Raw genomic sequence first — 13,502 nt, forward strand, 5'->3', positions numbered from 1 at the left:
AGTGTGGATGATAAAACGTTTACAAAATAATGTTTCAAAAGGTTATATTTTGGCCACTTCACGTGAACCACCAATCAGAAACCAAACCAAACAGGATTAGAAGACAGGAACTGAAGAGGGCTGAAGGTACAACAGGTAAGATATGTTCAGTAATAAAATAAATGTTTTGTCCCTATAAACATGTTGTGTCAGCTAAGGCCCCCTGAGAGTTATTTAGCAACACAGACAGCTCAGTGCCAGTGGAATGTACATTTCCAATTTTGGACCGCTACTTTCCCGACAGTTATTTTTCGTCTTTGGCTTATTTTGTGAAACCGCTGTCAGTCCTCCTCAAACCGGAGGATAAGACGGAAGTTCAGACAAAACAGATCAAACATATAATTATTATATATAATATATATAAACATATATATATATATAATATATAATATATATATATTATATATATATAATATATATATATAATATATATAAACATATATATTATGAATCATGTTGGAATAACCAGATCTACCTGCGGGTACAAATAAAGTAACCTAAAATTGAGGGCGATGTTTCTCATCAGTGAAATTATTTGATAACGTTACAGATGTCGCAGCCTGAATAATTTGTCATTCGTGCTGTTGTCAATTACGCTTTTGAAAACGAAAAAAATTAAGGTTGTACCACATTTGACAAAATACCAATTAGGCTTTTTTATTTTTCTATTTCAATTTTTTTCATGTAGTAAGTAACTTATACTATTTTCAAAATGTATCAAACAATTAAACTAATTAATTAATTGTGTTGGAAAAAACATTCAGATTCATTTTAAAGGTCTGACAGCCATGACTAGAACTTTATTAAACAATGCTAGGAAGCAGTTCCAAGTTTTCCCCTCTTGTATTGTACCATCAGAGCTGAAAAGGTTCCTCATTTCCTTAGAAGAGGTGGGGGGCAGGGGAGTAGGGGGGCAGGGAAGACACTGAAAGCCAAACTCCTATAACGAGGTCATGCCTCACACACACAGACTGTGTGCACAAGTGGAAGAGGGCTGCCCTATAAATATGAGCTGTTGTCAATGGAGCAGGAATTCCTTCACGCTCACTCACTCCCTCAGTCCACACCCTAGGCAGGTGCCCTGTCACAGAGAGAGCTGGAGAGTTTGAGCTGTGCCTGCCAGCCCTGGTAGCAACACCTGTACCACCGTCTGAGAGAGAGGCAGAGCCAGGACAGAGACAGAGAGATAGAGGCAGCAAGAGAGAGACAGGCAGAGAGAGACACAGGCAGAGAGAGAGACAGGGACAGAGAGAGAGAGAAACAGAGAGAGAGACCATCTGCCTCAGGACCCAGGCTAAGGATTTCTCTGTTGTCAGGGAGACAGACACCTGCCCTGCCTGCTGCTTGAACCATCTCCAGGACAAGGACCAGGATCTCCAGCAGACACCAGGACCAGGCTGCAGATCAACCCCACCTGACAGCAGCCGGACCTGGGTTCACCAGGGACCCTGCCTGTCCTGGAACCAGAGGAACATCATCCAGGTCATCTCCTCACCCCTGCCAGGGAGTGACACCAGTGCCCAGGTAAGAACAAGTGGGCTGGGACTGGTAGACTGGGAGAGGGACTGGTAAAGGGACTGGGAGACTGGGAGAGGGACTGGGGGACTGGGAGAGGGACTGGGAGAGGGACTGGGAGACTGGGAGAGGGACTGGGGGACTGGGAGAGGGACTGGGAGACTGGGAGAGGGACTGGGAGACTGGGAGAGGGACTGGGAGAGGGACTGGGAGACTGGGAGAGGGACTGGGAGACTGGGAGAGAGACTGGGAGAGGGACTGGGAGACTGGGAGAGGGACTGGGGGACTGGGAGAGGGACTGGGAGACTGGGAGAGGGACTGGGAGAGGGACTGGGAGACTGGGAGAGGGACTGGGAGACTGGGAGAGGGACTGGGAGAGGGACTGGGAGACTGGGAGAGGGACTGGAGGACTGGGAGAGGGACTGGGCAACTGGGAGAGGGACTGGGAGAGGGACTGGGAGACTGGGAGAGGGACTGGGAGAGGGACTGGGAGAGGGACTGGGAGACTGGGAGAAGGACTGGGAGAGGGACTGGTAGAGGGACTGGGAGACTGGTAGAGGGACTGGGAGAGGGACTGGGCAACTGGGAGAGGGACTGGGAGAGGGACTGGGAGACTGGGAGAGGGACTGGGGGACTGGGAGAGGGACTGGGAGAGGGACTGGGGGACTGGGAGAGGGACTGGGAGAGGGACTGAGAGAGGGACTGGGAGAGGGACTGGGAGACTGGGAGAGGGACTGGGAGCTGATGGTATCACAGGGGTTGTTACAGTGTGAGAAACGGCCCAAAGGTTTTTTTTTTCTGGGATATTTTAATCTGTGTTTGACTATATAATATGCAGGTCTACTCCAAATCAAAAAGTTGTTTAGTGTATAAATAACCTTATCCAAAAATATATATTTCTGGTGGAATTCAAGATTCGTTTTATTGACATTAGATCTAAATATCACTTCCTCTTCCATCACAAACAGCAGATCTTTTTATAACCTCGTCCAACTTGTTCTGTTCATGCAGCTGTCCTTAAAAGTCAATTAAAGCACCTATCAGATTTAACCATCAACCCTTGGTGTGGGAACACAATCACAAATTCTCTGAGACACCTCAGTCCTGAGCTAAGCGATCCTGCAACACACCTATTCCAGCCGCCCCAGGGTGCGTTCCAGGCGGGTGCAGGTGTGCAGGAGGAAGGCTGTGCTTCTCTGGAAGGCTGTGTGGTGTGGCTCCGGGCCAAGCTTAACACAATGCTCGGCTGCAGAAACACAGCCCTCTGTGCCTCTGGGCAGCAGAGATAAGGAGAGGGGGGATGATTTGAGGTTCTGCTGCTTGGGAGAACTGGAACTATGTCCCGTCTAGAAACACAATAACTGTGAGCAGCATCTTCTAAGAGTTACTGTCTGTAAAACGGTTTAAAAAAACAGTTTTAATACGTTTAAACTGTATACACTGATGTAAACCAACAACGTTCTAACAGGCAGATTTATCAGTGATTTGACAATTCTCATCAAAGAATTGTCTACAGCACACAAGATGAATGTGTGGAGACCTTTTCCAACCTTGGGCTCAGGGTCCTGATCAGGGGGTAGATTCCAGGAAAACCTTTTCTCTTCATTTAGTTTTTTTGGTCAAAGGTTCTCACCCAGAAATATTCTGGTACAGTAGAATTCTGACTAAATACAATTTCAAGGCATAAGTCGTGGATGCCATGAAATGGGCCAATTGGAACAACAAAAATGTATTAATATTAATTTATTCAAAACTATAAGATAAAACATACAATGTTTTGCATCTAGAAAATTATGCAATTGAGTATTCTGTTCATACTAATGAAAACCCGTTTGTTTTTCTTTAAAGACTAGGGGTCAATAAGTCAAACTAACAGAGACCACTCTCACTCTTCACTGGAGTTGCTCTCCTTCGAGCACACATTGTAAAATGAGTAAACTATTCCTAACAGCGGTCTTGACTGTGTGAATAGAGCTCATATTTGACACCTGGCCATCCTGGGCTTGTTTCAAAGAGGGTTTAGTGAAAGTTATAATCTGTAAAGGGGCTGTAATCGTTTCTACATTTCCCGGTGTCCGCTCACTTGTTGGGTCTATCTCCTCAGCACGGCCGGGCCAGGCCAGGCCAGGGGAACCACCACTGATACCCCACACCCTCCTCCAGACTCCCCTCCTTGAGTCCTGGAGATCAGTTCTTTCACTCTTTAAGCTGTGTTTCCCATGAGAAACAATAACAAAGAATCCCTTTGGCTCCAAATCTCTCCTTTAAACCGCACGCAGTTGCACATAGAGCAAACAGTCACGCCTGGTTATATACACTCCTTAAACTCCACAATCAAACAAGAGACCTAGACAGAGGGAGAGGAGGGAGGGGAGGAGGGAGAGGAGGGAGGGAGGCCAAGCTTGGAGTGGAAAGGAGGGAGGAAGCGAAGGAGAGGTTGAGGAAGAAAGGAGTGGAGTGCATCCAAGAAACAAACACACACAAAAAATTTACTTGGACGTTTCTGGTATTTGGGTGAACTGTCCCTTTACAAAATGGCTAGAACCTCCACAACCTCAACTCAGATGTGAAACCCTATACACCACCAGCTCCAAACATGCCTCCAGGGGGACCGCCTTCAGAGGCAGCCTTGACGCTGTGCAGAGACACCGAGCCTGCAGGCTGGAGGGGGGGACCAGGTACAGCAACAGGACGGGCGGTTTGGGGCTGGGTGAGGCAGTTTGAGGCTGGGTGAGGCAGTTTGAGGCAGGATAGAGCAGGATGAGGCAGTTTGGGGGTCTCTTTTGACTGTGGTGTCAAAAGCTGCCTTGCCAGTAAATGGAGCAAACTCTAATTCTTCTGAAATGAATATCAGTCTCTTCACCAAACTCATTTAGAGATCAGTCAAAGCCTTAATCCTGTCCCTGGGGCCTGTGTTTGCCCCGCTCTCCTCTACCCCTGGGGCCTGTGTTTGCCCCGCTTTCCTCTGTCCCTTTCCCCTTTTGGAGAGAGCTAATATGGCTACATTTGCTGGTGTAATGGGCTTAGTGCAAGCTGTTACAGGGCAGAGTGCACCCACTGCAGGGGGTAGGAGGGTTTTAATCGGACTCCCGTTGAAGACAGGAGGGACACTGACACATCCCAGGAGCCTTTGCGGGAAGTTGGGAGATGAAAGAAGGAGTGAGGGATGGGGAATGTTCTAGGTGAGGGAGAGAGGGGGAGGGAGGGAGGGAGAGGGGGAGGGCGAGGGGAGGGAGGGTGGGTGGGTGGAGTGATAGAGTTAGAGGACTTATACAACTTATTTTCCATTGGGGATCATTGTGTGACTGAGTCTGATCTGCCACAGTCTACCTGTGGGGTGTTTCTACCTACACAGCCCTGTTTAGACCCTCAAACCTCCCACGTCAGTGTGCTACCTGACAACGAGGTGTTTCCTGAAACATCGGAGGTTGTTTGGGTGTGGTGCTGTTCTGGTGGCTTTATGAACGGAGATCCGCTCTCTGGCCCTCCCTGTCACCCCTGGGAACATGTGCAGTATGAGAGAATGTTTTACAGCAGCATGGCACCAGCCCAGACACTGATAACCCTTATGTGGGATGGTCATGCCCACACACACACACTCACATACACACACACACACGCGTACACACACACACACGTTGCCACAGCTGGTAGATGGATAGAAAATGGAAATAGCTATGGGTGCGTGTGCAACATCAGTGAGATTACAGCACCTGAGAATCAGCTGACATCTATATAATATTGACACATAATGATTGCTCCAGCACGCAGACGTGCACCCAAGCATTAAACCCACCAGAGCTGAACACCAAGTGACAAACATTCGACCGGCCGCAGAAACTGAGATCAAAAAGTTTCTTATGGTTAAAGAACGACGACGTGTTGTCGCCACTCTGTCAGGGTATCTCCCGTTCTCCTGACTTCCATTTGATTAAAATCTCCTGCTGGGTGTGGAGACGGAGGGGGGTGGAGGCGGCCGGCTGAAAGGCCAGGCAGGCGCCTGTCTTCTCCAGGCCTCCGCTCAGCCCTCGCACCCCCAGACGCACGGCCATTCTGGCCCACTGACCCACAAGTAAGAGACTCAGTCAAATCCAGTTTGCTGCCCCAGTGTGGTGAGGCTCTCCTCGTCCTTCTGGAAGCTTCTCCAGGCTCAGGGCTCAGGGCTCATTTAAAGAGCCTCAGTAAACAGCTTCTCACCTCAGACCCACACAGTGTTCTCAGAGCGACTCTCTGTCAGGACTCAGACGAGACATCTCTCGCTCGTGGAGGTTGTAACTGCGATGTCGAGGACGCAGGTTTAGCTGGCAGGACGAGGTTTTCGAAGGTATCGCTGTTTAGATCGCTGCAGAGGAACATCTTGTTGTTTTTTTGTAAGTGTTGTGAAACTGTTGTTGTGGTTACACAGATGTTAATGAACAAGAAGACATAAGCTGTACATTTTGAGAAATTATCCTGTTTTTTTTAAAGTTTTTAAAAGTTTACAAAGGTTTTTAATTTTTACAAATAATTATCTTAATCCCAGGCTCAGTGGTTTTATTGTGACAGAGCTAGTCCACCAGACCTAGAGGATCTGTTATAGTCCCGTGTGTTTAAGTTGTGTAAGTGTTTAGAGACCCTCACCAGGATTAACACTGAGATCAGTTTGGAAAAAAAAGACGAGAAAACTAAAGTACTAACGTGAACCCGTAACGTAAATGTAACATCACTTCTACGCTCATCACATTCAACAGTGTAATCCTTCACCCTTTCATAAAAGATTGTAGAGTTCCAGCAGGTTGTAACCGATGTGTCTGGTCCTTCCAGGACCCAGCCATGTCTCAGCCAGGGAGAGAACACCCAGGGAGCCCAGCCTACCCCCCACCCCGCCTGGGCGTGCCCGTGTCCGAGAGCCCCCTTCCAGCTGGAGGAGAGGCCTGGGAGGCTGAGGACACCAAGCCCTGCATGGAGGCCCTGGACCGTGGCCTCCCCGCCCTCCCCGGCCTCTACCTCTCCTGCATCGACATGCTCCTCACCGAAGACTCCGCCTGGCTGGTGAAGGTCAGCGAGGCTGCCCCCACACTGGCTGTCCCCCTGAGCAGGGGGGAGGCCAGGGGGGAGGCCAGGGGGGAGCCGGAGCAGTGCCCAGTCATTGACAGCCAGGGCCTGGGGTTGTCCCCCGGGATGGAGGCCCTGCAGGGGCCAGAGGAGGAGCGCTCCCTGGAGCAGGTGCAGAGTCTGGTGGTCGGGGAGGTGCTGAAGGATGTGGAGACGGCATGCAAACTGCTCAATATTACCCCAGGTAAATACCTCAAACTGCTCAATATTACCCCAGGTAAATACCTCAAACTGCTCAACATCATTCCAGGTAAATCTACCGCAAATTGTTCATCATCACTCCAGGAAAACCAAAGACAAAAAATTAATTCATTCACATTTTCATCACATTTTGACATTTTATTCATTTAGCAGACTCTGTATAATTGGTGCCTGCAAAGTACAGCAGAATATCAAGGATCAGAAATGCACAGCTGTCTAATTTAGCAGGCGTGAAATATCACTACTGTGAAACAATAACTATCTCAACTATTGCGCAAAAACAATTCAACTGCCGTACAACAATAACCAGCTCAATTCATGTACGACATCAGAAATGACAGACATCTCAGAATCTCCGACACCCTACACCTCTCGACACCAGGAAACACTGAAACATTTGGCACATCGGTTATACCTGCGTGTTTATCTTGCATACTTATACTTACTTATCAGCGACGGTGTGCGTTACTCCTGGGATCTGTAAAAACAACAGATACCTGTCCAGATAGTGTGAGTGACAGCTGTGTGACTGATGGTCGCTGACGCAGGTTATGTTTACCCTCTCCAGGATCTGTTTAATCCATTTCCTCTGGACTGGGAGAGAGGGGGATGGAGCCTGCCTAATGCACACAGTGTTAGGGCGAGGTTGGCAGAACTGGCAAACAGAACATGTGTGTGTGCTGTCACGATGCCACTGTCACTCAATCTCTCCTCCATGCTCGTCTGAACTCACCGAGTCAGAGCAGGCTGGGGGGGGGGGGGGGGGGGGGGGGGGGGGGGGGGGGGGTTATACTGGGAGAACTGACTGTACACACACACTGTCACACACACCTTAAGCAAACTCATCATTTTTCCAAAAAGGTCACATCTGTTAGCTTAACCAAACACCAACGTTACAAAAATCCACTAAGATGGAATCTTTTGGCTTCCGAAGAAACTGAATTTTGTCTTTGCTTGAACAGCTACAGAGCACATATTGGGTGAAGGTGTGTGTATCCCAGTGTGGGTGTGTGTAGCTCTGCACTTGTGTGTGCGTTTGTGTGTGTGTACATGCAAGTGTGTATGCATGTGTATGTGTCTCTACATGGGTATGCGCAGGTGTATGTTTGTGCACATGATGTTTGTGCACACCCGTGTGTGTGTATGTGTGTGCACGTGTGTGTATGTGTGTGTACGTGTGGTTGATGTGGTCCTTCCTTTCGGCCCTCCAGACCCCGCAGAGTGGAACAGTGGGAACGTGCAGAAGTGGCTCCTGTGGACAGAGCACCTGTACAGACTCCCTCAGGCTGGCAGGGCCTTCCAGGAGCTCACGGGAAGGGACCTGTGTGCCATGAGTGAGGAGGACTTCCGTCAGCGCTCGCCCCTGTGTGGGGACACCCTCCACGCCCACCTGGACATCTGGAAATCAGGTGAGGCTCCTTCTGTTTGGGCTGGGTGGAGTTTCAGATGTGTCTGTCGTCTGTTAGAAATATGATTGCTGAACTCTCTATGATTGCTGAATTCTTTTTTCTCTTTTTCTTTTTTCCCTGTCTCTCTCTGTCTCTCTCTGTCTCTCTCTGTCTCTCTCTGTCTCTCTCTGTCTCTCTCTCTCTGTCTCTCTCTCTCTGTCTCTCTCTGTCTCTCCACCCTTTGTCTCTCTCTGTCTCTCCACCTTTTATTTCTCTGACGATCTCCAGCTGCTTGGATGAAGGAGCGGTGTTCAGTAGGAGAAGCCAAACTGACCAGTAGGACTTTCACTTTTTTTTTACTCTCCATTCTCATGTCCACCGAGCTGAATCCCTCAACCACAGCTGTCGCCCTTTGTTTGTGTCCCTGTGTGTGTGTGTGTGTGTGCATGCGTGTGTGTGTAGGCGGCGAAGACCTGTGGTCCGAGGCTGATTCCTCCTGTACGGGACAGCCCATCCACCTGTGGCAGTTCCTCCGAGAGCTGCTGCTCAAGCCCCACAACTATGGACGCTGCATCCGCTGGGTCAACAAGGAGAAAGGTAGCACTGCTAGCAACAGGGTAGAGGTAGCGCTGCTAGCAACAGGGTAGAGGTAGCGCTGTTAGCAACAGGGTAGAGGTAGCGCTGCTAGCAACAGGGTAGAGGTAGCGCTGTTAGCAACAGGGTAGAGGTAGCGCTGTTAGCAACAGGGTAGAGGTAGCGCTGTTAGCAACAGGGTAGAGGTAGCGCTGTTAGCAACAGGGTAGAGGTAGCGCTGTTAGCAACAGGGTAGATGTAGCGCTGTTAGCAACAGGGTAGAGGTAGCGCTGTTAGCAACAGGGTAGAGGTAGCACTGTTAGCAACAGGGTAGAGGTAGAGGAAGCGCTGTTATTTCCTCTCTTGAAGAAGTTCCGTAAGTCCCTGTGTTTTCTCTGCCCTTCTCCTTCCTCATCCAGGCATCTTCAAGATCGAGGACTCTGCCCACGTGGCCCGGCTGTGGGGCCTGAGGAAGAATCGTCCGGCCATGAACTATGACAAGCTGAGCCGCTCCATACGACAGTACTACAAGAAGGGCATCATCCGCAAGCCAGATGTCTCCCAGAGGCTCGTTTACCAGTTCGTCCACCCGGTGTAGAGGAGGAGATCCCTTCATACCTGGAGGAGGAGAAGGAGGAGGAGAGAGAGATCCCTTCATACCTGGAGGAGTAGGAGGAGGAGGAGGAGGAGAGAGAGATCCCTTCATACCTGGTGTGGAGGAAGAAAGGGAAAGATAGAGATGCCTGTGTTGGAGATGAGAGGTAGCTGAACGCCCATGCTGCAGTGAGAAGGACGAGGTTGGAAGGGAAAAGAGACCAGACTGAACCAAGTGCACTGACCATCCCCCGTGCAAACAACCTCCCCTTACCGCCTGCAGCTAGCAGGGCTAGGAGGTATCTCCCCTTACAGCCTGCAGAGAGCAGGGATAGGAGGTATCCCTCTGTCAGACAGCTGTCTCAGGATCACCAACAGGTCGCCCCGCTCACGCTCAGCGAAGAAGGTGGAGGACGTTCAAAACAGAATTGCGTTGAGGCGTTGACTTTTCAACAACAGGCGTTGACTTTTCAACAACAGGCGTTGACTTTTCAACAACAGGCGTTGACTTTTCAACAACATACAAATTCAAGAGAAACTGAACTGCCTTTTACTGTTAGCACGCTCTGCCTGTCCTTGTCTGTCATGTCATATGTAATGATCTTATCTTATTTTCGTTTGTCATAAAGCCAAAAGGTTAGTGTATCTTAATGAACATATGTTTTTGTGTGCATTTTTATGTGTGTGGATGTTTTTCTTAGCCTAAACCATTTATCTTCATTTTACAGTATACATTGTTTGCCAAAACAATGTCAAAAGTGTGTGTTTGCGTGTGTGTGTGTTTGCGTGTGTGTGTGTCTGAGTGTTTGGATCTTCAGGCTTCACCCTGGGTTTGGCTTTGGCTTTCTACCAGCGAGGCAAACAGTCATTCATCACACACTTCTGATCTCCGCGCGGCAACAATGCAGACCGAGAAGTTTAGCACTGAAATAAAGACTAAAGCTACACCCTGGGCGCTACGTGAACGAAGAGAAAGTGTTTAAACAGACAGAGGAGAGGTCTAACCATTATCCCCTCAGAGGTCTAACCATTATCCCCTCAGAGGTCTAACCATTATCCCCTCAGAGGTCTAACCATTATCCCCTGGGTATGTTTCCACAGTAACCCACATAACATACTTGTCAATTATCAAAAAACCTTATCTAAAAAATGTAATGACACATGATGTTTTTTGTGCCACACGGTGCATTGAGAGACTGCAAACCTACAATGACCAGCAGACAATGAATGAAGGAACAACACCTAGTTAAATCATTAATGTTTTACTACTCAACACAATGGAGTGAGCGGTGAGACGCTGATGTGGAGGTGTGAAGAACTGCTCTGTCATGTGACCCACTTTTAAGAGCGTGGGGAGAAACTACTGGCCTAGTGTTGTGTTACGTTCTGATCACATCAAGTGTCAACATTCTGCATGCTCTGATGTTGGTGCGGAGCCTGTCTAACGTTGTCATAATTCAGCTTACACCTGCTGTATTCTAGCCTGGCTGCCAGCCCAACTTCTCCCCGCCCAAAAGAAATTTGTTCGGGAAATTGGGTCTGGAGGGTCTCGTATTGGGGACCAACTACAGAAAACCAGAATCTGGGCGAACCAATGAAATTGCCAGTGCGGGCTTTATACGATGATGGACAGATGATCAACAGTAACGTAATCACCTACGTAACAAAAGAGCGCTTAAGTTGAATTCGTTTTGAACAAACATGGCTACCGCTGGAGATCTGGGATGTTGTGATTCTGCCATCGAGTCTGTTTTAGAAGACATCGACAGCGCATTAATTTTGAAAGAGGAACAGAGAGACGCAATCAAGGCATTTGTCGATGGAAAATATGTTTTTGCCGTCCTTCCTACGGGATTCGGTAAAAGTTTAATTTATCAGCTGGCCCCGATGGAGTTGTAATCCTAAACGGAGAACTTCGTATATGCATTGCCCTTTATTGTTTCGCTCAAAAAGGTTGACCGTGTGAACAAGTACTCTCCCTACCCTTAAATTAATTTTACAACACCGGCAAAAATCGTTTGTATTCATTCTTCAAGCATACTTCAAGTCTGCTTGTAGTTTAGTTCTGTTGACAACAACTATGCGGTGCTTAACATACGTCACATACTCTGTTGCTCTGATTGGTTGTAGATCTATCCAATTGAGCGAAGAGGCATTTGTTTTCCAGGCTCGTTTGAAACACGCCCTGTAGTCAAAGCCCAACGGAGAGTTCTCAGACTCATATTCTGACTAGAATTATGAGTATGACAACGTCAGGCTAGCTGTATTCCAGGCAGCATGAGAGAATGTAAGCTTACAGATAACGTTACCAGATGCCCTAAATAAAGGTTAAATAAAAGTTAAGTAAAACTTTAAAATGCCATGAACTTGAATGGGATTTTGTTTAGCATTATCACTTACTATTAAAAAAATAAAAATACAACCTTTTAGGGCATTACAGTTTACCGAAATAGCCTACCAAAGTCCACAAAGCTGGCAGTTACCCAGGGAGCAACAATCTAATTTTACCTCAGCGCATCAATAAATGCATCGAAACACAACAAAGTAAAATTATGACAACATGGAAATCTTCAGTTGGAGACAGCAGTAAATCAATCCATTGGGTTCCGAGGAACATCAAATATTTGCTAAACTGATTAACAGAGATGACCGTAGTTAGTAGATTTTTCTGGTTTCAGTACTTTACTATTTATTTTTCTGACAACTTTTCACTTTCACTCCTTAAATCTTTTACACAAATATCTGTACTGTATACTTTTTACATTAAGCCAGCCTCGTTACCTTGGTTTTAATCTATATTTGGTGGCATGATGTAACAATATTATTCCTTGTCATTGCTGCCTTTTTTCATTTCCTGGCTATCACGCAACAAACGTAAGCTAGTCTACAAACCTACCATGGGGCAAGGAAGAAGGCAACAAAAAAAACTTTAAAAACAAAAAGGTACTTCATGAGGACTCTCCCAAACTCTCCTGTACTCTATTGTACTCTGCTCTGCTTTAATCTGTTTTAGGCTTTTCTGTTCTCCTTTCCTTTCACTGTGTGTGAACAAATTATTTTTTGAAAAAAAGTTTTAAGAAAAATGTTTTGAAAGGTTGAAAGCCTGTTAGAGCTGACCTGAGACCAGCCTGTTAAATCTGACCTGAAACCAGCCTGTTAGACCAGCCTGTTAGATCTGACCTGAGACCAGCTTGTTAGATCTGACCTGAGACCAGCTTGTTAGATCTGACCTGACACCAGCCTTTTAGATCTGACCTGAGACCAGCTTGTTAGATCTGACCTGAGACCAGCTTGTTAGATCTGACCTGAGACCGGCCTGTTAGATCTGTTATATTGTCAAATAACCAATTAAAAACGAACTGATCATAAAAACTAGTACATGAGCAAACATCAGCGTGATGAGAACTACCTAAAATGACAGAGGCCATCTTTGGAGAAAACTCTTTTGACGTGCATTTTTTTGTTTGGCTCATGTCCCATCCGCTAACATAGAGGACTGGACTTATGACCTATACTGCAGCCAGCCACAAGGTGGCGATCGAGGTGTTTTGGCTTCGCTTTTCAGAGCTGTTGTACCCAACTCTATGGTTGTACCGTCCATTCTTTTCACAGTCTACGCACGGAACCGACAGTTGTCTGTTCACCAGGGACCTCTACTGGTCGATTCACAGGATTACAGGATTGCACAATCCTGAACAGTGCACAATAATGTGCGATGGTGATTAACTCAAGCCCTACCTATGACAATTAGATCGCATCTGTAACAAGCCGCACCCTGCTAAACCCACAGCCCAACAACGCCAACATTGAGTGATCATTTTTTGATTAAGTCTTTTATTTCTGTATGTTGCAGATGAACAGGCACTGCAGTAGAGGGATTACAGTCGGAGACACGCGACTCTAAACAGACTAATATTATTTTCCAGAACATTGCCAACCGATGTTCCCTTACATTAGTTACAGAAGGAAAGATAGGGTATTTAAATATTCGCCATCCATTACGTCTTCACATTGGTTTTTCATAACAGACACCATTGTTGCAGCATCGGTTCACAGTGGACGTTAGGCTTACGTCATTGTACACAAGTTCGGTAACAC

The 13,502-nt window shown here is 47.3% G+C and overlaps 1 protein-coding gene across 2 annotated transcripts; it reads left to right on the forward strand.

Annotated features, from left to right (window-relative positions):
- The first annotated feature begins 1,023 nt into the window (after window positions 1–1,023).
- On the forward strand, window positions 1,024–10,943 carry LOC124470852 (SAM pointed domain-containing Ets transcription factor). Of its 2 annotated transcripts, none has more exons than XM_047025011.1 (6): window positions 1,024–1,563; window positions 6,358–6,865; window positions 8,061–8,258; window positions 8,526–8,573; window positions 8,700–8,834; window positions 9,230–10,943. In XM_047025011.1, exons 2-6 carry the CDS (start codon window positions 6,367–6,369, stop codon window positions 9,406–9,408), a joined length of 1,059 nt encoding a protein of 352 aa, XP_046880967.1. In that variant the 5' UTR covers window positions 1,024–1,563; window positions 6,358–6,366; the 3' UTR covers window positions 9,409–10,943. The 2 variants fall into 2 exon arrangements, with proteins under 2 accessions (XP_046880967.1, XP_046880969.1); XM_047025013.1 differs by having other exon boundaries at window positions 1,029–1,563; window positions 6,358–6,832.
- Window positions 10,944–13,502: the final 2,559 nt, after the last annotated feature.

Source organism: Hypomesus transpacificus, chromosome 9, assembly GCF_021917145.1.
Source record: "Hypomesus transpacificus isolate Combined female chromosome 9, fHypTra1, whole genome shotgun sequence".
Classification (NCBI taxonomy): domain Eukaryota; kingdom Metazoa; phylum Chordata; class Actinopteri; order Osmeriformes; family Osmeridae; genus Hypomesus; species Hypomesus transpacificus.

Bases quoted from the DNA above. Each gene is read 5' to 3' on its own strand.
- LOC124470852 (XM_047025011.1), top strand. From the start codon at position 6,367: ATGTCTCAGCCAGGGAGAGAACACCCAGGGAGCCCAGCCTACCCCCCA. The intron at 6,866-8,060 runs GTAAATACCTCA...TCGGCCCTCCAG, and splicing joins ACTGCTCAATATTACCCCAG to ACCCCGCAGAGTGGAACAGT. The intron at 8,574-8,699 runs GTAGGACTTTCA...GTGTGTGTGTAG, and splicing joins AGGAGAAGCCAAACTGACCA to GCGGCGAAGACCTGTGGTCC.